General features: G+C 47.6%; 1 protein-coding gene across 9 annotated transcripts in view; it reads left to right on the forward strand.

Annotated features, from left to right (window-relative positions):
- The window catches only part of TTC7B (tetratricopeptide repeat domain 7B), a 183338-nt gene that overhangs the window by 75072 nt on the left and 80579 nt on the right, over positions 1-27687 (forward strand). For all 9 annotated transcript variants that reach the window (XM_084883843.1, XM_084883845.1, XM_084883851.1 and 6 more), the window contains 4 exons: positions 4985-5157; positions 11562-11625; positions 16107-16244; positions 27061-27144. In XM_084883843.1, coding sequence (XP_084739969.1) covers positions 4985-5157; positions 11562-11625; positions 16107-16244; positions 27061-27144 — 459 coding nt within the window. The remainder of the gene's footprint in view (positions 1-4984; positions 5158-11561; positions 11626-16106; positions 16245-27060; positions 27145-27687) is intronic.

The following is a 27687-nucleotide window of genomic DNA, read 5'->3' on the forward strand; positions in this document are numbered from 1 at the left end:
CCCGGGACCCTTCAGTCCATAAGCCGATGTCTATCCACTGAGCCAAACCGGTTTCGGCGTCATATGATTTTTAGGTGCCTTAAGAAGTTCAAATGATTGCAGTAACAAATGGAAATTTTTATCCATGTTTTACAGTGGAAACCACTGCAAAATATGGATAAAAATCATTGCCTTCTTTCTCATTGATCTACTAAAACTTCTCAGCTGGTCAATGTGAACAGCTTCTTCCAAAATTTGGAAGCATAATGTAAGTAACTGGTTGTATGAGCAAATGCTTTTATAACTTTTCCAAGCACATTGAAAAAGCCCATCTTTCAAAATTGCTTAAGTATGGAGCATTTGTTCATATTGCTGACTCTCAAAAAATTTATATTGATTCATTAAGGAAATGAATGGGGTTTTTTTCTCATTAAAAGGAGTGACTGTGTTGTATACACTGTTGGAATCTGCCCGCTGCTATTTTCAATGTTATTTTTCAGAATTAGAGAACATCTTTCATTATAAGGTTTATGATTTTTAAATTAATATATTTGAACTTATAAATAGATATGTGTTAGGAAGGAAGAAAGGTTTCTTTGTTTTCTGAGAATTACAGTGAAGAGGCCTCGAAAGAAAGTCTGGGTAGACCGGAGCTGCCCGTGCACGTTCTCAGCTGCTAACTGGTCAGTGTTAATTTGAAAGGAGTAGCCTGGCCAGTGTGGCTCAGTGGTTGAGTATCAGCCTATGAACCAGGAGGTCACGGTTCAGTTCCTGGTCAGGAAACATTTCTGGGTTATAGGCTCGATTCCCCAGTGCAGGAGGCAGCCTATCAATGATTCTCTCTCATCATTTATGTTTCTATCTCTCCCTCTCCCTTCCTCTCTGAAATCAATAAAAATATATTTCAACAAAACAAAATGAGAGGAGTAGACCTTTGATCTTGGTTGATGATCCTCATGTGACCTAAGTTGAACTGTTTTTAATTCCTTGAGTATTTAACCAAAAGTGTGTGAGTCCTGGCTGGTGTGGCTCGGTGGTTTAGCATTGATCTATGAACTAGGAGGTTCCTGGTTTGTGACCGGGTTGTGGGCTCAATCCCCAGTGTGGGGCATGCAGGAGGCAGCCGATCTGTGATTTTCTCTCATCATTGACGTTTCCATCTCTCTATTCTCCCTTCCTCTCTGAAATCAATCAATATATATATATATATATATATATATATATATATATATATATATTTAAAAAGGTATGTGTCAGAATTCTTGGAGAGACACTTAAATATTAAGATGGGGCAAAAGTAGGCTTACAATTGTGAGAACGTGAATCACAAAGTTTATTATTGTGTTTATTAATTATTAGTTATTGTGTTACTTTCCATACAAACAACTGTAAACTTCCCTTTGCCCCACCCTCTACGCATCCCTGTGCCTGCCTCAGAAATGCCAGCTGGGTGGTATGGGCAGACCTGAGAGCCTTATTTTCTAGTTTGCACAGTGATTCTGAGCCCACCCTCACTGAGACACTTCCTGGGTCTTATTTACCGGTGTCTTGGCTTACACTGGACCTCAGAAAGCCTCTCCAGCTACTGCCATTCATCAGAGTTTTCATTGGTCTTAATAGCCATTTGATTCTTTTTAGGTTAGCTGATAACTGCAGATTTGTGAGATTCATATGAGATGGAACGTTGCTTTGTCAAACTCAGTCTGGTCTGAGACCCAAGCAGAGAAGGATTTAGAAGTACATTTACAGCAATGCCACTCTTAGATAAATACTCCAGAGAATTGAAAACAGGTGTGCAAACAAAAACTTTGGACACAAAAAGATGGACACAATCTAAGTGTCTGTTGGCTGACAGCTAGGTAAGCAAAATGTGGTGCTGCTGTAAATGGAACAGCTTTCAGCCATAAAAAGGAATGAAGCACTGACGCATGCTACAGCAAAGATGGACCTTGAAAACATCATGCTGAGTGCAAGAAGCCGAAACAAAGGCCACACATTATATGATTCCACTTACAGGAAAATACCCCACCTAGACACACCTATAGAGGCAGAAGGCAGATTCGTAGTTTCCAGGGTCTGGAAGGACGAGGAATGGGACTCACGACCTAAAAGGGTTTGGGGCTTCAGGGAGAATGTTCTAGAACCAGGGAGTAGTGATGATTGCACAACACTGTGAATGTACTAAATGCCGTTAGTGTATACACATGAAATGGTTAAAATGGTGATCTTAATGCTATGTGAATTTTATTACACTTTGAAATACATACAAAAAAGTCCATTTCTTAACTGAGTTTGTATGTAAAAGTTTGAGTCTTCTTTCAGGCCCCTTTTCTTCCTTTCCTTTCTTTACTTCTGAGTTCATTTGATAGTTACCAGCAGTTTTTAAGCATTTAGACTGCAGGCTAAATGCAGCCTTCATGTAAAAAATAAAAAGCATAGCCCAGCTGGCGTGGCTCGGTGGTTGAGCCTCTACCTATGAACTAGGAGGTCGCAGTTCGATTCCAGCCAGGGCACATGCCTGGGTTGCAGGCTCGATGCCCATTGTGGGGTGTGCAAGAGGCAGCTGATCAATGATCCTCACTCATTATTGATGCTTTTATCTCTCTCTCTTCATTCTCCTCTGAAATCAGTAAAAATATATTTTTTATTTTATTTTATTTTATTTATTTTATTTTTTTAAATATTTGCCTCTTTTTTTTGAATATTTTATTGATTTTGTACAGAGAGGAAGGGAGAGAGATAGAGAGCTAGAAACATCGATGAGAGAGAGTCATAGATCAGCTGCCTCTTGCACACCCCCTACCGGGGATATGCCTGCAACCAAGGTACATGCCCTTGACCGGAATCGAACCCGGGACCCTTCAGTCCCCAAGCCGACGCTCTATCCATTGAGCCAAACCGGTCCCTCTTTTTTAAAAATTAAAAAAATAAAAGGTATGATAGATATTGGTGATCTTGCTGATAATTTCTCAAATTTAATCTTTCTTCCTGAACTTCATTTGAGCTTTCAGCGAGTGCAAACAGACATCCTTTCTCATCGGTAGGGCACTGGTGAGGTGATGGGAGCCTTTAGAATATGCACATATAACATCAAAACCTACTTTAACCGTCTTTCTGGAAGGTTAATGCCCTGAGGGAATTGAGATCTAGCAGTGAGCAAGCAAACTGTGCAGGGCAGAAGTTTTTGTAATTTTAGAATCCCCCTGTCTCCAGAAGATGAAGGTCCTTGTGCATTTTCCCCCTTTAGCATCCTTTTTTGCTCAGCTGCCGGGAGTGCAGGTAATCTTTGCCCATCAATGCTCTTAGCAGAAGTCATTAGCTCTATGACTGCAGTGAGTCACAGTGAAACCAGAGCGGAAGGTTTAAGAAAACAGTTCAGGAATCGTTTAGGTCCTGGAGATTGTGTTCTTAAGAGAGCTTTACCGATGGCTCAGCCGGGGATGATAGGAGAGCTTTAATTTCACATTTTTATAGACAGTTAAAGCCAATGAGTCTGACTTGAGAATAATCAAGAAAATTTGCCTTTACACGGTGATTATCAGAAACCACTAAGCTAGTTGTTTGGTTGCATTGAAGTTTCCGTGTGGCATGTTAAGAGAGTTCACAAGGATCAAAGCCTAGGCAGAGGTCTCCTCTGGAACACATGATTAAAAAGGCTCCTTCTGAGGGAAGATCGGCATCCTTTGTCTGCATCCTGCAGAGTGCCGAGGCCTCCTGGAGAACCTGCCGGTGGACGGTTCCTTTCGTCACCTCTGGCTGGCCACGGGCCACCTGCCCACCTGAGGTGCAGTGCTTCTGTTTTAAAAGGGTTTTTTTCTTTTCTTTTCTTTTCTTTTCTTTTCTTTTCTTTATATATATATATATATATATATATATATATATATATATATATATATATATATATATATTTTTACCTTTCCTCTTTTTTTTTTTTTTTGTCATTGGAAACAAACTAATATAAATTAGTCAACAAAATACACTGAGTGGCCGATTATTATGATCTCTGAACGCATAATCTGGCCATTCAGTGTGTATATATATATATTGGAGGCCTGGTGCATGAATTCATGCACGGGTGGGGTCCAGCCAGCCTGGCCAGGGGGAGGGGACATGGCCGGTTGGTTGGCCTGCTTGCTGGTCAAATTCCTGTTGTGGGGACAATTTGCACATTAGCCTTTTATTATATAGGATATACACTGAGAGGCCAGACTATTATGCGTTCAGAGATTATCATAATCTGGCCACTCAGTGTACTTCCTAATAAAAGCCACATGCTCTTCCCCCCATGCATCATACTGGGCTGCCCTGGGAGGTGGAGCTGGAGTTTGGAGAAGGTGGTAATCTGCATCTAATTCAGGAGGACCACGCACTCCTGGGATTTCACAGTGAGGAAGGAGACGCCTATCCAAATTTGGACAAAGGCCTCATTAGCCATTCTCCCCATTGCCTTCTCTACTGCAAAGGCCCAGGGTCGCCGAGAACAGGGTTCTCAGGAGCAGGGTTCCAGGGGGGGCCATGGAGGTCCAGCCCATGGCATTCTAGGATGGAAGACAGTGTGAAAATCTACGCTGGATGTCATCTTGTCATCAAAAAAGAGACTTTTTTCAGGGATAGCATCACCTAGGTGGAGTAGTGGCTTTTTGCCAAGTGTGGGCTTTAGCAGGCATCATTTGGGAGGTGATGAAAATATTTATAGTTCACCTGTTATCTATAAGGGTTTCTGAAAAAGAGCTTAACTAAAAGTTTCAGTTGTAAAATAGGGTTAGTGTTCCAGAGTACAACCGAGGCAGGTGGCATTTGAAGGGCATGGACTTATATATTTTTTTTAATTGTCCAAGTATCTTGGTGTATCCTGTCTTCATTTTGTCATCAGCTGATATCATTTCATTATGAGTCTTGGAAGAGTGCATAATACAAAGTGATGACTGAAAAACACTAAGTAGATAAGTGAATGAATGAAACAAAACAGATTCATGGCTCTGCCCTTGCCCCTTTGTGTTCCCAGACAATAGCCAGGCAGCTGGCAGAGATCTTGTTGCGGGGTATGTGCGAGCAGAGCTACTGGAACCCTCTGGAGGACCCGCCGTGCCAGTCGCCTCTGGACGACCCTCTCCGGAAAGGAGCCAACACCAAAACCTACACCCTCAGTCGGAAAGCCCGCGTCTACTCAGGAGAGAAGTATGGGAGCTGATTCCTCACTTACATATTCGGGAATGGGAGGGGAACTTGGGCAACATTCGAGGATGAGTAGAAGTTCAAGGGCAGATAGTGTTCCCCTGAAAGAAAACCCGATGGACAAGTCTCACTGACCAATTTAAGCGAGGTACCTCATTATTTCTCACACGTGCAGCAAACATCTGTACACCGGTGAGGGAAATGCTCTCATCTCAGCCATTGGTATTGGTCTTTGAATTCTCAGTCCCTTTATCAGGAGAACCCCAGCGTTGTACGCAGTCAGTGACAGAGCTAGTTGTAAAGTCAGCAAGTTAACTTTTTGCTTTTCTTCAGTTCCTTGATCTTTTTGTTAAAATTGTCTAAAACTGAATTAGCTATATGAAGGAGAATTAATGTGCAAGTGATTGGAAGGTGATGTCTCCTTAGAACTTCCTGGTTATATTAAGTTTTAAATTTGGGACTCAATCACCCGTGAGGATAATGGGCTAGTGAACCACTGTAGCCTCCACCTGGGTCTCCCCAGGCTAGGAACGGAGGGGAAGGAGGGAGAGAGACCGAGAGAAGGGCGAGGAGGCAGGAACAATGTGGACTTATTCTTGACTTTTCCCTCAGATCTTTACTTCCCATCTTTGCCTGTTCTTGCAAGGACAAAGCACAATGGCACTTCAGAATTTCTTCATGAAGGAAAGGGAACATGTACAAATAAAGAGGGAAACCCTCTCTGGCTGTTGTCAAATTAGAAAAATGGCCAAGAGACCGCAGGCCCCAGAAAAAGCACCAATAGTCATGGAGGGTGGGGACTAGATTCTTACTACACGTGTACCTTCTGAAAATGGTTATTGCACCTACCTCTTAAGCAGCTCTCTCCGTCATCATCTTTTATATATATATATATATATATATATATATATATATATATATATATATATATATATATGTATTTATATATATATATTTATTTGTATTTATATTTATATATATTATTGATTTTTTACAGAGAGGAAGAGAGAGGGATAGAGAGTTAGAAACATCGATAAGAGAGAATCATTGATCAGCTGCCTCTTGCACCACTCCTACTGGGGATGTGCCCGCAACCAAGGTACATGCCCTTGACCGGAATCAAACCTGGGACCTTTCAGTCTGCAGGCTGGCGCTTTATCCACTGAGCCAAACCGGTCTTGGCCTCTCCCTCATCATTTTTATCAGTTTGCCTTTCTTGTACAAATTCAGACAAGTGAGCACGTTTATATATATATATATATATATATATATATATATATATATATATATATTATTGATTTTTTTATAGAGAGGAAGAGATAGGGATAGAGAGTTAGAAACATTAATGAGAGAGAATCATCAGTCAGCTGCCTCTTGCACACACTCCACTGGGATGTGCCCGCAACCAAGGTACATGCCCTTGACTGGAATCAAACCTGGGACCTTTCAGTCCACAGGCCGACGCTCTAGCCACTGAGCCAAACCGGTTTCGGCAAGTGAGCATGTTCTTAACGTTTTCCTGGGCTTATTTTAATTTCATTTTTATCCTCCTTTTTTCATGGCCTTGTTGAGCCATGAGTTTGCCTTATTCATAGCTTGTTTATTCCTTAGTTCTTATCTGGGTTCAGAGAACATGTGTTCTTGCAATTCCCAAACTCACTTTAAAATGCTGACCCCTTTTTATGAACTATTTAGAAGTAGATTTGGGTTCATTTTGAAAAAGATATTTATATTTTAAAAAGAGACCCTACATTTTTTTTCTGCTTTAGATGCTTCTTAGTAAGGAGGCATATAAGGTGCCAGGTATACTGAGGAAGTGAGTTCCTGCTCCCTGCCCAGATCCAGGTGACAGATGGAGGACAGATGGAGGGAGCGCGCTCTGTTTGGGTGCTGTTCCAGTGTGGCCCCACCCCTCGAAGGCAGAAAGCTCACGGTGCTGGCACTTCTTTATTTCCTACGTCCCTGAGACTCTGTCACTCTTCTAACAGAGCTTCCCCATCTGTACAGGGAGAATTGTGGAGGCAACATGCCGATCTAGAAAATGCAGTACTAGGTAAAGGAACCATCTTCATACCAGGACTGGTTACTGAGTCGCATGTTTCATTTCAGACAGATACACACATGTGGGTTTTTTTTAAGCCATTTCGTTGAGATGTAATTCACATACTCTATATACCATTCACTTATTTAAACTACCGTTCAGTGGCTTTTATAGTTGTGCTTACATGACCACGATCAATTTTACAACATTTTCATGTGCAAGTAATTGGAAGGTGATCAGCCCAAATCAGCCCAGAACCCCTGAACTGTCCTCTCTGCACACCTTCCTTTGCATTTAATTTTGGAGTTAGTTCATTTCTGTAAAGAAAAATGTAACTAGGACTTTGACAGGAATTTCATTGAATCTGTAGATCAATTTGATAAATATTTCCATCTTAATATTATTAAGACTTCTGATCCATGAACATCAATTTCTTTCTATTTATTTAGGTTCTCTTTAATTGCTTTCAACAATTTGTAGTTTTCAGGGTGTAAAGTTTGTACTTCTTTTGTTAAACATTTCTAAATTGATGTGTGTGTGTGTGTGTGTGTGTGTGTGTGTGCGCGCGCGCGCGCGCGCATGCAATTTTTTAATCCAATATTGAGTTGAAATATTTTCTTAATTTCATTTTTGGGTTGATTCTATTGATTTTTTGTATACCACAATCTTGTTGAATATTCACTAGTTCTAATAGTTTTTAGATTCCTTAGGATTTTTTATATACAAGATTATGTCATCTGCAAATAGAGATTAGTTTTGCTTCTTTCTTCCTAATCTGGATGTCTTTTATTCCATTTTCTTTCCTAATTGCCCTGGCTAGGACAATTTCCTAATTGCCTTGGCTAGTACAATGCTGAATAGAAATGACAAGAGGGGTGAAAAGCATCCATTCTCTCACCATTAAGTTTTGTTGTTAGCTATGGGTTTTTACAGAGGCCCTCTGTCAGGTTGAGAAAGATCCCTTCTATTACTAGTTTGAGGGGGGTTTTTTTGTTTTGTTTTTTCATGAAAGGGTGTTTTAAATTTATCAAATGCTTTTTCTGCATCCATTGAGATAATTGTATGGGTTTTGTTCTCTATTCTCTTGATTGACTTTAAGATATTAAACCAATTTTGGATTCTTGGGTAAATCTCATTCATCGTGGTATATACATCTTTTATTTATTGCCAAGCTTGACTTGCTAGTTTGGAGAGGTGATGAAAAATTTAGTTGAGGATTTTTACATCAATATTCGTAAAATACATTGCTCTGTAGTTTTCTTGTGATATTTTTGTCTAGTTTTAGTATTAGGCTAATACTGGCCTTATAGAATGAGTTGGGGAGTATTCTTTTTTCTACTATTTTCAAGAGTGTGGAGAAGTGATATTGTTTTTTAAATGTTTGGTAGAATACACCAGTGAAGCCATCTGAGCTTTTGTTTGTGGGAAGGTTTTCATTATAACTTCAGTCTCTTTACTTGTTATAGGTCTATTAAGACTTTCTATTTCTTCTTGAGTCAGTTTTAGTAGTTTTTGTCTTTCTACAAATTTGCTCATTTCATCTAAGATATCTAATTTGCTGGCATACCATTGTTCATAATATACATACATATATATATATTTTATTTATTTATTTATTTATTTATTTATTTATTTATTTTCCCTACAAGGTTGGTGTAGTTGTGTCTTGTCTTTCACTTCTCATTTTAGTAATTTGAGTTTTCTCTGTCTTTTTTTGGGTCAGTGTAGCTAAAATTGTTATCAAATTTTGCTGATCTTTTTTGAAGAACCAACTTTTGGTTTTGTTTATTTTTTTAAAATTGTGTATCTATTCTCTTTTTTCATTCATGTTTGTACTATTTCGTATTCCTTTAGTTATCACCATCAATTTTTAATTTTCTAGTTTTGCATGTTCACAATCCTACTTCTGATTTATTAGTAAAGAGAGAAAAGCTGTTGGGTTATTTTTGTCTTGGGGCTTCTATATTACTAAGGCAGGACTTTCTGATCAGTCAGTTCTCAAAAGGACATTATCACCAATTCACTTGAGTACAAAGCAAACTTTAGTGATACAGATTCTAAAACATGGTGCATTTTCACCAAGTGAACACATGCATATAATTAGCATCCTGATTAAGAAATAAACATTGGCAGAACTCAAAAAGCCCTAAAAGCTTAATATACGTTTCAGAAATGAACCAGACTAATTCTTGTGATAGAGGTCTGGACAGAGTCACCCTTGGGTAGGGGTAGTCATGTGGCCAAGACTAGACCGCAGCCTGCCCGCCCTGAGCCCAGCAGCCCTGCATTGCCTCCTCCTCTGCCAGCCCCCCGTCCAGCTCCCAGAGCTGATTCCCATTTTCTCCCTGTCCCCTTTTATCCCCCACCCTGCCCTTCAATCAACTTCCTCTGAGGTCTGAGCAACAAAAAGGGCCCCAAGAAGAGAATGTCACAAATTCTTCCTCCCTCCCCGCCCCCACTTCTCCCACCAGCCCCGAGAGCTTTGCAGGTCCTGGGTCTCCACCTTTCCTGGCTCCAAAGGAAGGGTAGAGGAAGTGGAATTAAAATCAATGTGCTACTTGTTAGCAGCTCTGGTAAAAATAACAACTCGCATTTAAGCAGACTTGATGGCTCAAGTGGAATTTGGGGATTACCCATGGCGGAATTGGCTGGTGTTAAATCACTATTAGCATGGGCTCTCTCTCTCTTTAGTTGGTCTGGACAATGCAGGACTGGCTAGCCATGGGAAATGCTTAATGATCACATGTAAGCACAAGCCAGGATATCAGGAAAAGGTCGCTGGGTGGACACACACACACACACACACACACACACACCACACTCTTGATTCAAAGCCCATAGGCTCTGTATCTGATTTAAGGAGGAAAAATATTCCATCTTCTCAAATCCCAGATCACCTCAAGCTACCTCTTTAAAGAAGGCACTGCCAATTCCAGAATCTTGATCTTTATTTCCTAAAAGTTTAGCCCTACAAGAGCAACAGGTACGATTCCAAGGTGGTTTTCTTACCTGTAGGGAAGGCAGACATGTGAAGAGTCTGAGGCGCTTTTAGGGTCTTGCTTTTTATGGTCCTTTGATACAATATAAAAGTTTCCAAATCTTCAAAGAGAGCAAGTATTTATAATAATTTGGAAAACTTTTTTTTTTTTTTTTGCAATGGGGCATGTGTGGGGTGTGTGTGTGTGTGTGTGTGTATGAATCATTTCATCTCTTAAGTTGAATGATAGTATTATTACCCCTGAGAGGATAAGTTTAGTTTTTATTTATTCCTCTCCAAAACATCCAGGAGGTTTTTACTAACCAGGTTCATCTTTCTTGCACTCCTCTCCCAATCCGTGAACAAGAGTTGCGTTTGGCCCAGTTGTGGTAACACTCAGTTCTACTCAAAGGATTTTAGAGCTTCAGATCAGAGTGGGCAATGCTGGACATGTTTTTATTTATTTTTTTATTTTTTAAAATATATTTTATTGATTTATTATAGAGAGGAAGGGAGAGAAATAGAGAGCAAGAAACGTCGATGAGAGAAAAACATTGACCAGCTGCCTCTTGCACACCCCCTACCGGGGATGTGCCCGCAACCAATGTACATGCCCTTGACCAGAATCGAACCTGGAACCTTTCAGTCCGCAGACCGACGCTCTACCACTGAGCCAAACCGGCTTTGGCTGGACTGTTTTTAAATGCTCAAAGCATAAAATGTAGGATATAGAGAATGCTCATTTGGGTTCTGTTTGGTTTTTATTGTTCTCTAATCCTGAGCAACATCGTGCTTAAGAGCTTTTGATAAAATCCAAGATATTAGAATTCAGCCAAATTCCATAAAACTGATTAATACGACAGTTAGGTCTTGCATGCCACTCCATAATAAAACATGTGGTTAAGTAAGATAGCTCACTGCACTCTTACAGAATTCTAGAAATTATTCAAACTTTAAAATTCCTTCCAATCTCTTATTTCAACTTAAGGACAGTATCAGATATGCCAGTTAGCAAGAAAGAGGTAAAAAAGTCTACTGCAATCACACCTCCAGAACGGGTTTAGGAGAATGCTGGGAAGATAATGTCAGTTTGCAGCAATCTAAATTTCTGCTTCTATCACGAGCTTGCATGTTATTTGGACTTTCAAATTGGTTTTTACAGCTCTATTTCACCCTGCTGCCTGCTATTAAAATGTATGGTTAGAACGTACAAATTCCATAGATTACCATAGAAATAAGCAAATTAACTCAAGTGTCCAGATTATACACTGCTTTCCATGGGTTCTATATAAAAATCTTAAAGCTTTTGAGCATTTTGTCCCGCTCATAGTCAAGGATTTTGTGTTATTTTGAGATTGCCCTATATCAAAGCTGGTTCTCTTTATACAGCATTTTTTGCCCTCAAGAAAATACAGAAGAAGCCCTGTTGTTATTGCTGATTAGTGAATCTATGGTAAGTAGAATGTGTTTTTACATTTTTTTCTCCCCTATTCCTATAGTCCCTTTTTTTTTTTTTTTATGGTTACTCCACCAATATAGTGACCCTTTTCCTTGGGAGAAAAATAGATGGGATGCCTGGGTGGAAAGAAACAGTAGAGGCTTAAAAGGAGGGATGCTTCTTACTTCTTGGACTGAGTAGCACATTCCTCGGTCACCCCAGAGCATGGAGCTTCTCCTCCCCCTGGCGATTAGCAGGGGTCTTCAAACTACGGCCCGCGGGCCACATGCAGCCCCCAGGGGAGTCTGATCCTGCCCGCCAGGTTTTTTGGGCAGTGAGCGCAGCCGAGGTGTTACAGTAGGAATTAGTAGTTCATATAGTCCGGCCCTCCAGCTCTCTGAGGGACCGTGATCTGGCCCCCACTTTAAAAAGTTTGAGGACCCCTGAGTTAAGGTGACCAGACGTCCCGTTTTTGGCGGGACAGCCCCGATTTTTAACAATTTGTCCCGTGTCCCTGGGCGTTTTAAAAAAGTCCCAATCAGGGACGCTGGACAAATTGTTAAAAAGCGGGACGTCTGGTCACCTTACAATTAGTAGGCATCTGAGTTTATTCCTTTATCCACCCAGTATTGCTGGAACACTAACACAAGCATATGCTGGAGGTAAACTATACTGAAATGACCACCAAAGGACCTGGCCAGGGGAAAGAAGCCCCCAAGGGTAAACTTCCCGGGCCTTCTCCATTTGCCGTGGAGGGAGGGAGCGTTTGGAGAGCAATCACATGTGTGTTTGATCCTCTGGTTTTCAGATGACATTGCCTGCGCCTCCTCACAGGCCCCTTCCCACGCTCCCCCTGCTCCCGCACTGCCCGCCCAGCCGGGAGGGCTCACTCCTGTCACCGGCTCGGCTGCTGCGAGGCCGCTCTCGCCAGACCCTGACTTCCTCGGAAGTGTTTTCTTCGTGTTTGGCCAGGATATCGCATTTTAGGTCGGGAATGTCCTTGCTCATCGTTGATTGGGTTTCCACTCTGCGTATCTTCAGGCGTGACTATCTTTCAGGAGTGATACGTGTGATAGTAGCTATACCTTGGCAAGCCACTGTGTGTGCCCAGCCCCTGAGCAGCATGGCCAACGCCTGGGACCTGAGAGGACCTAGAGGTCCTCATGTCCATTCACTCAGTTTACACGTGGGGGACCCGAGGCTCAGAGCAGGCGCCTGGATTCACGGGGCAGTGGTCTTCCCAGTAGATTGGACATCGTACCATCCCCTCCCACATCCCTGTCCCCTCCCACGTCCCGCCCCGCACCTGGCAGGGAGAGGAGAGGAGCAAAAGGAATCCTAGCCGAAGCGAGAGAAGGGTTTCCTTCTCGCCCAAGCACCCGTCTAAAGGGAGGTCTGAAAGGCACTGGGGTGAGGAAGGCTTAGACCTGGGCAGGAGAAGGGGCGGGTGCCCATGCCGGAGGGCGGGGCCCGGAGGGCCGGGCTCGGTCTGGGAGGACAGCTTCCTCGCCTTAATTAAAAGCGTTGGGTTTTCTCGCTCTGTGCGATGGCCCCGAGATGTTTACAAGAGCAAGGCTGCTTGGGTTACCACCTCTCTCTGCGTGGAAGCTCTTTGACGTCATTGGCCTCCTTCCTCCGAAGGAGACAGGTTGCCCGTTGGCTCATCTTTCCCTGGCTGTCAGCTGGCATCTCGGCACGGTGTCACTTACGCCCTCCCCTCCGCTCGGCGCAGTCGGGGAAGGCACGGCTGTGGGCGGCCTGGCACCGGCGTCCGGTGACAAGTGTCGCTGTGCTTTGTCATCAGTTCTTCGATGGGGGCCGACACCCCTGCACCCGAAGCTGGACTCTTCGCAACGTAGCCGTCGGTTTCCTTGGGGCAAACCTGGTTGGTTACACTGGAGGAGTTCTGGCAGCGTGGTGACCACACATGTTAGGTTTCTGGGACAGTTCCGATGGAAAATATTGAGCTCCGTTGTCAATCATGTATTCGTTTGGCATCTGGAAAACACGGCCCCCTCTCCAAAATGCTGTGTCTCAGGAATGATGGCTCCATCTCTCCTGCTTCTTCACTGAAGTGCAAGGAACTCATAGGCTCCAGATGAAGATCCCTCTGAGACAGTCAGGTCTGACTCTGTGGTATTTCATTTCTGGAAACCCCTCCAGGGGCTGGTGAAACCCAGTGACGTCAATAATGGGAAGGATGAGGTTCCCAGCCAGAATGATTCTGTCCCCCTTGGTAGGTCACTGTGTGTGCCCAGCCCCTGAGTGGCATGGCCAGCGCCTGGGACTGGGGAGGACCTGGACGTCCTCATGTCCATTCACTCCATGGTCATGTAGGGAGAAACCTGGATTAAGTCGCTTTTGGAAGTCCCCTTTTCGTGCTCCTTGACTCCTTGATTTTTCTATTTTTGGGCAAAAAAAGAATGTGCTCAATTTCAGAACCAAAATGAGAATTGCTGTGGGGTTATTTTTGTTTTTTTTCAGTACTTGGGAAAATTGTATTTTTTTGTTGGTTCTGACTTTTCTTAGAAGCATAATTCGTCCATTGTCTCTCCTCCTACAAGAACTCATTGGGGATTGTGCTGCTTTCTTACCTCAAGTGAGTTTTCCCCAGGAGAAAGGAGTCATTGGGACTACTTGTATATTTGCACAACCGACACTGACAGAGTACTCGGGGATCTTTATTATTTGTGGATCAGTTTAAGGTTCTGTATTGTACCTTTTTATTCAAAAGAAAACCACAGACTTTCTCTAAAAATTAAAAAAAAAAAAAAGAATGCATTTGGCATAACTTGAAAATTTCTCTTAAATAGCATTTTGTTTTATTCTCTTCCTGGCATCGGTTCTCAACATGGAGCATTTATAGCAAATAAATAAAGTGAGACCACTTACAGGAACCCCTGTTTCCCCTCCCCAGCTTCTTTTGTTGGCTTAAAAGCCACTTCTAACAAGAAAAATGTAAGGATAAAACCTTCAGAGTCAGGCTATTTCCACAGGCGATGACTCACTTTGAAGGACGTGGCCTGACTTATATATCCTTACTTGTCTTTGACATTTTGGAGCAAGGAGTTTTGAAGAGAGTGAGTGCTGATGGGTGGCTAAAAGCAAAGGCCCCGGACTCACAAAAAGAAACCTTTTTACCTCGTTAGTGAGAGGGAAGGGGCGCGTGGTCTTCCTGAAGGTCAGGCGGGAAGACAGACAGACATCCGCCTGCTAGGACAAGCAGCACCGCTGTCTCATGTGACCACTTCCAGGAAGAGATGGGGTTCTCTTTGCATGCGCCCAGGGACAGGGATGGGTAGATCTGGAGACTTCTGGTAGTCAGCAGGGGAGAAAGACAGGAAAATCTAACTATTGAGCCCTAATTGGTTTGGCTCAGTGGCTAGAGCATCGGCCTGAGGACTCAAGGGTTCCAGGTTCGATTCCTGTCAAGGGCATGTACCTTGGTTGTGGGCACATCCCCGGTAGGGGGTGTGCAGGAGGCAGCTAATCGATGTTTCTTTCTCATCAATGTTTCTAACTCTATCCCTCTCCCTTCCTCTCTGTAAAAAAAAAAAAAAAAAAATCAATAATATATATATATATTTTTAAAATCTAACTTGATTCTAACTCCCTACCAGGGGGGAGAGAGGAAAAGGAGCCAGTGGTTAGAGTCTCCCGCATGGGTTTGTCTGGAGCAATCTGTAGAGAAATTACATTTCAAAGGCAATGGGAACAGGTTGCTGTAAGGAGCCTTTGATGTCTAGATGGATGAGATTAATAAGCTCGAAGGCGCCTGCTGTCTTTCTTGCTAAGCAGCAGCGATGTGAAACAGGCAAGGTGTTCTCCCGAGTCCTCTGTGGCGATGTCTTCAAAATAAAAATCGGTTTGCTTCTTGCTGTCACGTATGCATCTGCTTTGTGCTCCCCTGAACAAGATCGGATCAGTCTTTGCGGTCTCTTCCAGCGAGGGTGTCACCCGGGGCCCAAGTGTCGCTTTGGTGGTGGAGGAAAAGTGTGACAGGCCTCTGTAGGCCGGATGGAGCTTGATGCCACCGTTCGGTGACGGGAAGGGTGGGGCCGGGAGTTCTCTTCCACCCGGTTACGTACCGCAGAGCAGGACCTGGGAGTGAGGATCAGCACGTGTAGCCACGTGTCTGCTCCCGTCCTGCCATCCCAGAGCACAGCTGAGCCCGCTGGAGCCCGAGCCCGGGAGAAATCACCCCCGCTCTGTACTCCCTGGCTCTGAAATCTCCCTCCACGTACCTGCCAACGGGCACACGGGTCCTACAGGATCACGCCTCCAGGCCCCCGCAGTTTGGAGAGCACCATGACCACCATGTGCCGTGGTGCTCGTGGGGGGGGGGGGTGTTGAACACACAACCGGAGGTGACAGGCCCCTCCCCCATCCCCGCCCTTGTCCCCAGGCCCGGCTGTTGGGCAGGAGGCACAGAGGGCCTCCCGACAGCGAGGGCGGCGTGGCTCACCGTCTGCTTCTCTCCTCTGTGCTGCTTCCAGGCCAACCGGGACGCCGTGCTGAGCAGGATCCCCGAGCACAGGAGCGACCGCCTCATCAGCCTGCAGAGCGCCTCGGTGGTCTACGACCTGCTGACCATCGCTCTGGGCAGAAGAGGCCAGTTTGAGATGCTGTCGGAGGTACAGCCCTCGAGTCCGGACGGCTTCCAGGCGGTTGGGGGGGGGGGGTGCTGGTGGTATGAACGCCGGGACAGCTGAGGGACCTGGTCCTGAGCCCCTGTCAGCAGCGGCCACGTGGCGTTGGGGTTCGCTTTGGTTTCCTCCTCTGTGAAGTGGAGACGGGCTAAGCAATTAGGAGGAGGCAGTCACCGGTGGTCACTTCCTCCCGGTGGTCCAGACACTGGCAGTGAGTGTTTGGGGGGAGGGAAGGAAAGCATTTCTCTTTTAGTGTAATTTCCACCATTACCTCACATCACCCATCTGTGATATTAGTTTCCTTATAAAACGGGCTATATTTGATTTAGAGCATCATTGTGTAGCTCCTGCTGAAACGGCAGCTGTGGGCACAGGGTATCGCCTGGCGAGCTGGGACAGGCTGTCATGTCCACTGTGTCTGCGTTCAGAGGGACTCTCGTGGCACAGGATCTCGTGTGAGGTGTTGTCATCTCCCCCCTCACCCCCCCGTTTCTCAGAAACATTGGGATGGAAGCCTGACTTTATCTTGCGCTGTGGTTATGCGTAACTGAGCTGCTGCCCAGAATATCAGATTCCACGGCGGTAGAGGTGAAATAAGCATTAGATCATTTTATCTTTTCTTTAGTGAAATGAAGAAAGAGAGAAAACAACTAATTTGGTTAAAATGTTATGAGTCTTTCTTTTTCTAAATTTATATACATTGCAACAGCCTCGGGGCAGGAGGACAGGGAATGAAATACAGTAACAGACCGGCTGAAATCAGAGAAGCGCGGGTCTCGCCCTCCAGCCCGGAGCGCGGCCACGTTGCCCGGAGCCGCGGAGAGCAGACGAGCCTGCGTGGCCTGGACCTTTTTTTAGGCTTTGGTTCGGTGACTGAACAGGGCAGTGGCTACTTGTTCTTCAAAAACAGCCCTTCACAAGCCAGCTAGATAAGGCGGTCTGTCTTGATGTTCCTGTTACACCCAGCACCCTGCACCCCCCGGACTGTGCCCAGCGTGGGGTTGGCCTGGATTCGTCACCGCTCCAGGCGCTTTGACTTCCTGGGACCCCTCCTCCTGGCCAGCTTGGTTCCCACCCCCCGCATCTGCTGCGGAGCCCCCAGCCCATGGGGAGTTCTTCGAAGGCGAGCCTTTGCCCTCCAGATGGACCCCTGGAAGTCTCTCTGGGTCCCAGGCTGAGTGTGGTCACGTGTCTGCTCTCACGCCATCTCGGGGCTGCGTCTGGGACAGGTGTGAGCCGCTGGAGGTGCCTGCCGCCTTCGTCACAGGCTGGGTGACCCCTGCCCTCGGACTTCTCTTCATGACATGACTGACTCCAGGGGGGTGATTGTCACCTTAGCCGCATTCCTCTGCCAGGGGGCGCTCCCGGGCCTGGTTTTCACCAGATGACTTTCACCTTGATGTCGCTTTTAGCTGCCATCTTGTGGCAATGACCTGGTGCCCAAGTCACTGGCTGGTGCCGTCAGTTGTCTGAGCCTTTGCAGTTCCAGATTTCACCACAGGAGTCGCATTTAAAGCAATGGGACGTTGACAGAGGCTGCCTGAGGAGCTCCAGTAGAAGGGTGGGGGCAGGGGAATGTATCAGGGTGTACCCCTGGGGGCCTTTTGAATCTGGTACCATCTCTGTGCTGTACCTATAGGTCAGCTGATAATAGAGAGGACACTCATGTCGTCAACACGTGTGTTTGCAGTCCCCTGCTCTGTGCCAGGGGCTGTGGTTCAGGCCGGGACACGTGAGCCAGGTGCGGTCCCTGCCCATCAGCAGCTCCCAGTCCACAGCGAGGCGGCCAGGCCCCACGGGGAGGCCTCCCCGCAGGCTCTGCGTCCAGCAGTAAAGGACTCGAATGCTTGGCTTCAACCTTTTGTTAAGCCCAGATTTCGTGATCCCCAAAGACCACCAGGGAGCTGAGTCCGATGCAAAAGCAAAAGAGTCTTTTTATTCCAGGCTAGCCCGCCTCACCTCCCACATACCGACCCAGCGGCAAGGTGGAGGAAGGGAGTGGGTCTCTCTAGAGTAGGGGTGTCGAACTCAATCAGAGAAGGGGCCAAAATCTAAAATCGAGCCTAAATCTCGGGCCGAATGGTTTACTGAACAGTCATAAACTGACAATGTCATAAACTGACAGCGGAGTGCAGTGATGACAGCGCGGTGCGGGCCACATTGAAGGCCTGGCGGGCTGGATTTGGCCCGTGGGCCTTGTGTTTGACACATGTGCTCTAGAGCAAAGGATTTATAGGGGTGGTGAGGCCACTGCTTTGGCTGACCCCGATTGGTTGGGTGAGGGCTAGGGTCCAGTTACATAGTGACATAGTTATACAAAATGGAGGATGCAGCACATGATAGAGTCAGGAGTTAATCCTGTCCTGCCCTCTCACCTTTCTTGCCATTTCTACTTAGTTTTGCAGTTAGAGCTTCCCCAAGCCCCGTGTCTCCGATCTTCTAAGTGAAACGGGAGGCATTGTGGGTGGAAGGGAACACGAAGGCGCCTGGAGACACAGTTCCATCTCTGGAAGCCGGTCCCTGAGGAGCAGGCGCAGTCACCTCGCTGAGCTCGGACTCTCTCTCCCTTGGTCTCAAGCCACATCTTACTTAGCGGGTCCTGCTTCCCTCCTTTGCTAGGGTTTTCTATTCTTTTCTTTTCTTTTCTTTTCTTTTCTTTAATTCTAATGTTTCCTTCCATTTTTCTCAGGACTTGAGATTAAAAGACTAACCCGATTTTTTTTTTAATTGAGGTAAACTCATATAACATAAACATAGTCATTTTTAAATATCCAATTCGGTGGCCTTGAGAACATTCCCACTATTGTGCAACTAGACCCTCTGTCAAGTTCCAAAACATTTCCCTCGCTCTAAAAGGAAACCCCGTCCCATGAAGTGGTTTTTCTCCATTCCCCGACCCCCCAGTTTCTGTCAGCCGCTCATCTGCTCTCTGACTATGGATTTACCTAATTTGGGGATTTCATATAAATAGAACCATCCAGTATATGACATTTCGTCTGGCTTCCTCCGCTTAGAAGGTTGTAGCATGTGTCAGGGCTTCATTCCTTTTTTATGGTTGGATAACATTCCACCGTATCACGGTTTGTTTATCCGTTTGTCAGTCGACAGGCATTTGGCTTCGGTGAACAGTGCCGCTGTGGGGGCAACTGGCATTTAGACTTCCCGTGTTACGTCTCTGGGCCTGCGGTGGTTAGTGGTTATCGTTATTGATATATAACCACACTCGGTATGGTCGGATATTCCTTTTCCTCTTCTGCAGCTTCTGCACCAGGACTGGTGGGTCTTCTAAACCAGGAACGGGCACACCACCCTTCGGTTAAGAAACATTCTTCCCCATCCCCTTCTTTTGTCCTCTCTCTTCGTTTTGTCTTGTTTTACTTTTTCTCCCGTAATGACGTTGACTTCATTGTCTGTGTGTCCGCCATGTGCAGCAGCCTGCAGGCTTAGAAGAACCAAGCAGCACATACAAACATGGGAGAGAAGATGAAGGCCCCGGGAATCCCACTCTCCGGGGGTCGTTACCTGCCCGTTGCCCCTCTTTCCTTGTATGCCTTCATGAATGTAATGTATGGAAGTGTGAGGAGCAGGGTGGTGTCGGGCGTGTCTTATTGTGGATATTCCCAATCATCGCTCTCCCCTGCATTGGTTCCCCTGCCTCCGTGCCCCTAACCCCAGGCCTAGAGAGCTTGGCCTGGAGTTCTGCCCTGCCATTGGCCAGTTATGTGATCCTGGAAGTTATTCGCCTCTACTGCCTCAGGTCTTCCTTCCGTAAAACAGGGAGGGTAGTCATACTGCCTTATGGATGTGAAGGTCATTCACTAATCCATGCACAGTACTCAGAGCACGAGCTCATTGAGCGTGTGCTTCCGTCACCTTAGCAGCACTCCTACCGCCGTATTCCCAGGGGTTGCCAGGCATCGGAAAGCCACCAAGTATACAGAAAGGCCTTTCTTTGGCTTCTAGAATTTTCCAATCTGGAGAGACCGAACAGAAACACGAAAAGATGACTACAGTTGACCCTTGAACACACGGGTTTGAAATGGATGGGTCAACTTACCCATGAATTTTTAAAAATAAAAACCTCACTGTCTTCCACCTGAGGTTGGGAGTCCCCGGATGTGAAGGGCCGACTGGGCACCTTGAGTATCCAGGACTTTGGTATCCACAGGTGGTCCAGGAACCAGTTCCCCACAGGTACCAAGAGACAGCTAAGTTTTGGGGGAGACAAAGTTTTACGTAGATTTTCGACAGCACAGGGGTCAGGACCCCTAACCCGTAATGCTCAGGGTCACCTCTCATCAGAGAAGACGACAGTAGGGCAGGGTCACAGCAGGGCACAGAGCAGGCCACTTGCAGCAGAATTGGCAGGTGGGGGCAGCAGCGAGAGGTTCTGAGCAACTGAGACAGGAACTGGCTGCTCAAGGCCTGCTGGGAATGAAAGTCTTGATTGCCCAGGAGCCCCCTTCATCATCAGGGCCGTGGCGGTGTGAGGGCGTTCGGCCTGAGGGCTTGTTCTCACAGGGGCGTGGGAGAGGGCATTGGACAGAAAGCCTGGCTGTCAGACCCCGCATCTCAGCGCAGACTGTGCCCTGGCTGATGGGAGCAGGTCCATCCCCCTCGGCTGGTCTGTGAGCAGGTCCCCTGTGCCTCGGCCACACTGCCCAGCGACACTTCTTTTATGACCAGAAGGTGAACAGCCCCCAGGCCGCCACGGGGGAATAGGTGTCACCTCCTCACCACGTCCTCATGCTTCTTCCTCTCTTGCCCCAGCCGACGTCAGCACTTCCACCTCAGGCTGGCGTGCTTTCCTCCCGGCCCTCTCCCGGGCGGACCTGAGCCCCCGGACACCCTGCACCAGAGGGGAACGGCCGGGGATGCCTGTGCTGGGGGTCCCAGCTCGCCTTCTCCCCTCCGTCCTCCTGCCGTGGACATTGTGCGTGGGCTGTGCAGACCCAGGCTTTTGGGAGCTGTGCTGGCAGGAGTCGCAGAGCTACTTGCACACAAACGCCGTCCTCCCTGCCTCTCTCTCCCATTGCATTTATTCAGGATGAAGGCTCCTGCCCACCTCAAGGTTGGCTGCGCCTGTGTTTGCCCATATGTAATGCCTCTTCTGGGCACTGATCAGCCAGATGCTGGCCAGGGAGCCTTGTCCAGGGGCAGTCCACGCCCAGGGCAGCACATCCTCATTCTGACAGGTTTAAATATAAGCACCGTGTCCACCGTGTCTCTGTGCTGTGAGCCTGCGTGTGTTTTTAAAGACTCCCCGAAAGGCTTGTGTAGGAAGGAGCACTCTCCCCTCCGGTTTCGCAGCCGCTCTGGTTGGCATGACAACCCGCACTATTAAAAGTAAAGCAGCACGCCGGCTGCCTTTGTTTTCTAGGATGAACCCAAGCCGCCAAGGGGTTGGTTTCTTTAATTTGACTACTCATGGCTCCCTCTGAGAGAATGCTGAGAGGCCCTTGTGGAAGGACGCGTGTGTCCCCTCTGCAAAGACATGGCAGCGCCAAAGACCGGAATGGTATTTTTATTTTCCTTGTTGACTTTCTTTTCATCTGTGTATGGTAAATCTCAGCAACATTGTAGTTCTGTGGGCAGGACTGTCTGGCTAGTGCTTGTAACAAAGGGGCCTTTTCCCATCCCCAAGCCAAACACTTTCTTAGTCAGGGAGTGCTGTGACTGCATCTGCCTCCCAGGCCTGCCAGGTGCCAGTGACACCAGAGTTTGGTATTTAAATGCAGCCTGACAGGTACCATGGAGACTCAGCCTGACCTCCGTGCCATGGTCTGTGTAAGTCACCAGTGCGGCCTGACTCTGGCGGACCACAGACTCCTGGGAAGTCAGGGCCGAGGGTTTGGTCCGTGTAGGTGCTCAGTAAAAACCTGCTGAATAAATCAGTGCTTCAGGCCACATACATTCTCACCCTGCTCCCTCTTCCTTGTAACTGGCACCTGTTCTATGTTTTTGAAACAATAGGCAGGTCATTCCTGCCTCAGTGGCATCAAGTGCCCCATTGTCAGGGTTGACAAACTTTTCTAAAAATGACTAGATAAGAAATGTTTCAGGTTTTGAGAACCGAGAACCAGAATCAAGGGTGTTTGTAAGTATAACAGGAGTGAATAAAAATTTCCACAACATTTCTATTGATTAAATTAGCATAGAAGAGTGACTGTACCTTATTGAGTGCAGGTGCATTAAGGGGTTGTTTTGTGGGTAGTGTTTTATTTAGTTTGGATTCGAAGTCAGCATGCCCTCCCCACAAATGGATGGCAAGTGACCATCTATAAATGGCTCTTAGCTTTTGGACAGCAGCTCGGACGTGGCCCCCAGGCTGTGGTTTACCTGACGTGGCATCATCTCCAAACTCTTTGCATTTTGCCACACTCCTCATAACACCTTCTTGTTCACTCATAGCTATCCGTAAAGGATATGCTAACACTCGAACCACATTTATTTCTTCAGTCAGGCATCGCTGAGCACCTGTAATGACACCCCCTGTGCTGTAATGACACCCCCTGGGCTGCTATAGCCACGACTCCTCACTTCCCGCCCTCAGACCTTGTGTGGGTGAGACGGCAGCTGTGGCTGAAGGTTCAAACCTGAAGCCCCAAGCCAGGGAGACAGACTGAAAACGGAAAAAGACCAAAAGGCGAGAGGCTGTTGATCAGGGGACTTCTTGAATTTAGAGGTTCATTCTGCAAGAATAACAAAGAACAGCAATGTCAGCAGAAACAGCAGGTGGCGTGTGTAGTACATGCCCTTGACCGGAATCGAACCTGGGACCCTCGAGTCTGCAGGCTGATGCTCTGTTCACTGAGCCAAACCGGTTAGGGTGCTCTATTTTATTTTTAATTTAAGGGGAGAAAACTCTGAGCAGGATTTGATGGGAACCACCTGTGTTTTCATAAAACTTGGGGTGGAGGGTTTTTATTTGCAGCCCAAGCCCCATGAGCCTGTTCTTTAGAAATGTTTCCTGGACTCTTGTGAATGAGATCTACCAAATTCCACTTTAATTTTTTGAAGTTAATTCAGAAATAAGCATTCTGAACTGAGCATCCTGAGACCTGGGTTCTAATCCCAGTCCTGCGGCTGTGTGGCCCGGGCGGGTCCTGTCGCCTCTCTTGCTCATGGTTTCCTCGTCCATACAGTAAGGATGTGTCTACATCACCTCAGAGGTCCCAGCGTACTCTGATTATGCCATTATGTGGGTTCAAGATAATGTCTAAGCTGTTCAGATTTTAATTGCTAAAAATAAAGGCACGGAATATTACCCATATATCATGTTCAATTAAGAAACCCTGAAACACAGCTGCAAAGAATTACATTAGTTAGCCGGCTCATGAAGCACAAAGGACGTGGGAAAGAAAACCTTTCTAATCGATGGAAGAATCTGTGTTATGAGAACGCTCAGGGTTCGGTCAACCTGTCCACAGAGGCGAGCAATGAAGACCGGGCACCATGTTATTGATCCTGTCTTAACGGCGATGAGTGTTAGACTTCAGCTCCAGGCTCAATGTGAGGCAAAAAATCTGATTATTTTGTTACCGCCCCCCTCCTCCACGGGCTCTTGGGTGCTGAGTCTCCCTCTCCAATTCCAAAAATAGACTCTGGCTTCCCTTGCTGTTGCTGCTGTACAGCTGTCGCTGCCATGTGCCCGGTTTGTGTCCCCGGGCTTTGCCCACCAGGAAGGTAATTGCTAAATCCCGTCCTCATGCCCCAGAGCTGCCCGTCCCCGTGCCCCCTCGGAGCGGCTGATTTATGGAAAGCCGCAGTCACAGCCGGGAAGGGGCCCGCCTCTGCGACCACAGGAAACGTTTTTACAAGGGACAGTTTGACCACCACGCAGATGAGTAGGATGCCATTCAGAGCCTGAGTCTTGTTCTACCAAGTATTCGCGGCATCACATGAATGCGGTCTGGGCTTTGGAGGGATGGCGGTACTATGGTGATTACAGCGGACGGCCTGTCTTTCCTGGTAGGAATGATCCTCCTGCCAAATCCACCTTCGCTTCTGGTACGGGGATGATTTGGAGACGCCCCTTGCTGTTCTGTGTGGGTGACTCAAGGGTCCGCAGGCCCGGAGAGGACACCGGATCCCTCTCCCAGGCCCACCCGCTCACTCTTCACTGGACACCGGAAGTGAAGGGCCAGCGTCTTCTGTCAACTCTCCTTTCCACTCAGAGGCTCCAGAGCACCTCCCCCCGCCATCCCCTGCCCCCTGCCCAGATCTCCCCTCTCTCCCCTGCATTCCCCCTTCATGTAGAACCCCCAGGCCCATAGGATCTGCTACGTCTTTGTTTTGTAACAGTGACATCACCAGTGACTTGTTTGTAGCATTCATTCTGTGCCAGACAGTCTTCTAGGCATTTCACATGCATTTAAAACGTCACTTCTCGTAGCCCCATCACCACCCTGTGGCTGGGGGTAAGGAGTTTGGGTTAAGTGTGGCCCCAATGCCCTGCGACTGCTGTCCTCGCCCCGTGCCTTCCTCCTCTGTCCCCTCCCGGCCATCAGCCCGCTGGGCCTGGGGGGATTGAACAACCTCTTAAAGGCCCCCAACATGCACAAAACTCCTGTGTCTCCTTTTTTTTTCTTTTTCTTTTTATTGAATTTACTGGGGTGACATTGTTCAATAGAATGATATAGGTTTTAGCACCTGTGTCTTCACAGTCCATGTCATCAGTGTTTCTTTCAGACTGGGACATCATTAAAATGTGAATGCTCTTATTTTGCTTTTATGGTATACATCCTGTTCCCAATATCCTCGCTCTATTAAAACTGGACATTTTTACTTTATCACATAGAGATATGATTACGGTGCTGAGCAGGGGTAGTCAAAGAGAATTGGGGTGAGCAGACACCCTTCCAGGGGCCGCTGCGGTGGATAGCAAATGCCTCATGACCGCCCGAGTCCTTGGTTTTCCCGGAGGCATTCCCCTGCGCCGCGTGGGGAGTTATGTAACCGGGACCTCTGCAGGGACCTGGGGAGGGCAGGTTACATACCAAGCGGTGCGCTTGGCATGGAGACTCCAGGAGCATCTGCCTGGCACTTTCTCAGGCAGTGCTTCACTTACATACGGTGCCAGGAGCCCACAGGAGGAAGGATTGGTGGTGCCAGAGCCCAGACCCCTCTGAGTTAGGGTGAGGGGCCAGTTCGTCATCGTGGGCTTTATCCCCGAACTCCCCGTGTGAAACCGGTGGCTTACTATGGGCTGTCGGTGGTTATGGTTATTAGAAAGAGGCCCTGTGAAAGATTGGGCAGTGAACATGAGGAAACACGTGACTCAGGACTCACGCATCCTCATGCGGTGGTGCCGGTGGGTGTTGTGGGATCTGAGGCTTCTTGAATTTTCTGTAAGCTGGAAAGTCCTCAGTAGCCTCAGGGGTCCCCAAAGGGCCAAGGGAGCAATGCCCCGTTAACAGTGAGAGATCTTGCTGGATCGCAGAACTAGTCCGGCACCCTCTGGCATTTTGGGGGCCTTTCCGTTAGCCGAATCCTGCTCTGGGCAGCATGGGCGGGCCTGGGAAGTGGGAGAGGCACGTGGAGCAGCAGAGTGCGGTGCTGAGAGCCGCCTGGTTCAGATCCTGGCTCCACCAGAACCCGCCGGGCCTCACATGGCAGGCGGCAGTCTGCTCCGGCTTCCTCGTCTGTGAGCGGCGGGACAGCAGGTACCGCCTGGACCTCGTGGGGTCAGCACAGCCAAATGAGGCAGCTCTGGGGCAGCAGCTAGAATGGATCCTGGCTCCTTAGCCCATGCTATCCAAAAAGCTGTGTCTTAGTCCGTGCGGGCTGCTACAACAAAACACACAGACCGAGAGGCTTATAAACAAGTGCTTATTTCTCCCGGTCCTGGAGCTGGAACCGCGATCATGGCTCCAGCAGGTTTGATGTCTGGCGAAGGCCCACTTCTGGGTGGCAGGCTGCCAGCATCTCGTTGCGGGCTCACATGGGGCGGGGGGTGGGGGGAGACTCTCCTCTTTTATAAGAACACGAATCCTATTCCTGAGGCTCTGCCCTCATGACTCAGTCACCTTCCAAAGCCCCCACCTCTGGCACCGTCTATGGGAGTGAGGTTTCAACATATGAATTGGGGGGTGGGGGAGGTCACAGCATTCAGTCCACACCACGTGTTACAGACACGAAAACAAGCAGTCTGGTCCGTGAGGTTGCAGCATCTCGCTTTGGGTTCAGAACAGATGGTATCAGCCGCTGCACTCCTTTCTTCAGCCGGAAAACAATGGGTGTTTATCACTTCTCGTAGCAGGGAGCTGGAAGGAGACACCTTATGTATTACCATCATCAACCCTTTCTCTCCACATACCGGCTCCTTTGCCCACCCTCAGCCGATGTGATGGTTATTCTTGCTTCCTCCTCCATCGTTTCTGCCCCCTTCCCTGAATCAGTTTCTAAGTACTGTCAGCTTTTCACTGCTTGGTGTTCTCTCCATAGCATCTGTCTCCCCCTTCACCCCCAGCTCCCACCGCCCCTTCCTGGGCTAGGTCTCCCCCCACTTCCCATCTCTCCCACTGCCAGGCGGGGCCTTGTGCTGGAGCTGTCTGCGCCCCTGCCTCTTTCCTCGCTGAGGAGGGAAAACTCCCCGAGACCAGGCTTGTGCTCTCGGTGGTGGTGGGTTGTCTTGGCGTCTGGCCCAGTGCCTGCTGCCCCGTGGGCTCCGGTGGGAGACTGTCTTTCCAGCATTCAGGGCAAGCAGAAGCTGTAGGTCTCACCGCAGCGCGCGGAGACCCAGACTCACGGGGCGTGTGGGGCGGCCCGGCTCACGTGTCTGCATCTGCTCTCCCCCCAGTGCTTAGAGAGAGCCATGAAGTTCGCCTTCGAGGAGTTCCACCTCTGGTACCAGTTCGCTCTGTCGCTCATGGCGGCCGGAAAAGTGAGTCCCCCTCCCGCGTGCGGTCCTCCCCATTCATGCGCGGTGCCTTCCAGTCCCGGTGGCGGTGGCCTCCCTCGCAGGAAACCCAGCCACAGGAGACTGCCCGGTGGTCGTTTGTAAATGAACAGCCAGGGTTAATTATTTGGGGGCCAACACGGACACATCACTGAGAAGAATTCTGAAATATTTGCCTCTTTCTAGCCGTTGTAACTCCGTCCTGTGACGATGTGGCTTGAACTGAGGCTGGCTTCTTCACCTGTCTCCCCACTCTCCCTCTTCCCCCATCTGGGAGCAGACACTGATTCCCGCAGGGGAAGCTCTGTGGCAGTTTGTTACATCAGGATGTGTCTGATGTTACTTGAAAACAGTGGTCGGCAAACTGCAGATCTCGAGCCACATGTGGCTCTTTGGTCCCTTGAGTACGGCTCTTCCACAAAATACCACGGCCTGGTCGAGTCTATTTTGAAGAAGTGGAGTTAGAAGAAGTCTAAGTTTAAAAAATGAGGCTCTTAAAAGAAATGTCAATCGTGTTCTGTTGATATT

The sequence above is a fragment of the Pipistrellus hanaki genome (assembly GCF_964339955.1).
Source record: "Pipistrellus hanaki genome assembly, chromosome: 1".
NCBI classification, from domain to species: Eukaryota; Metazoa; Chordata; class Mammalia; order Chiroptera; family Vespertilionidae; genus Pipistrellus; species Pipistrellus hanaki.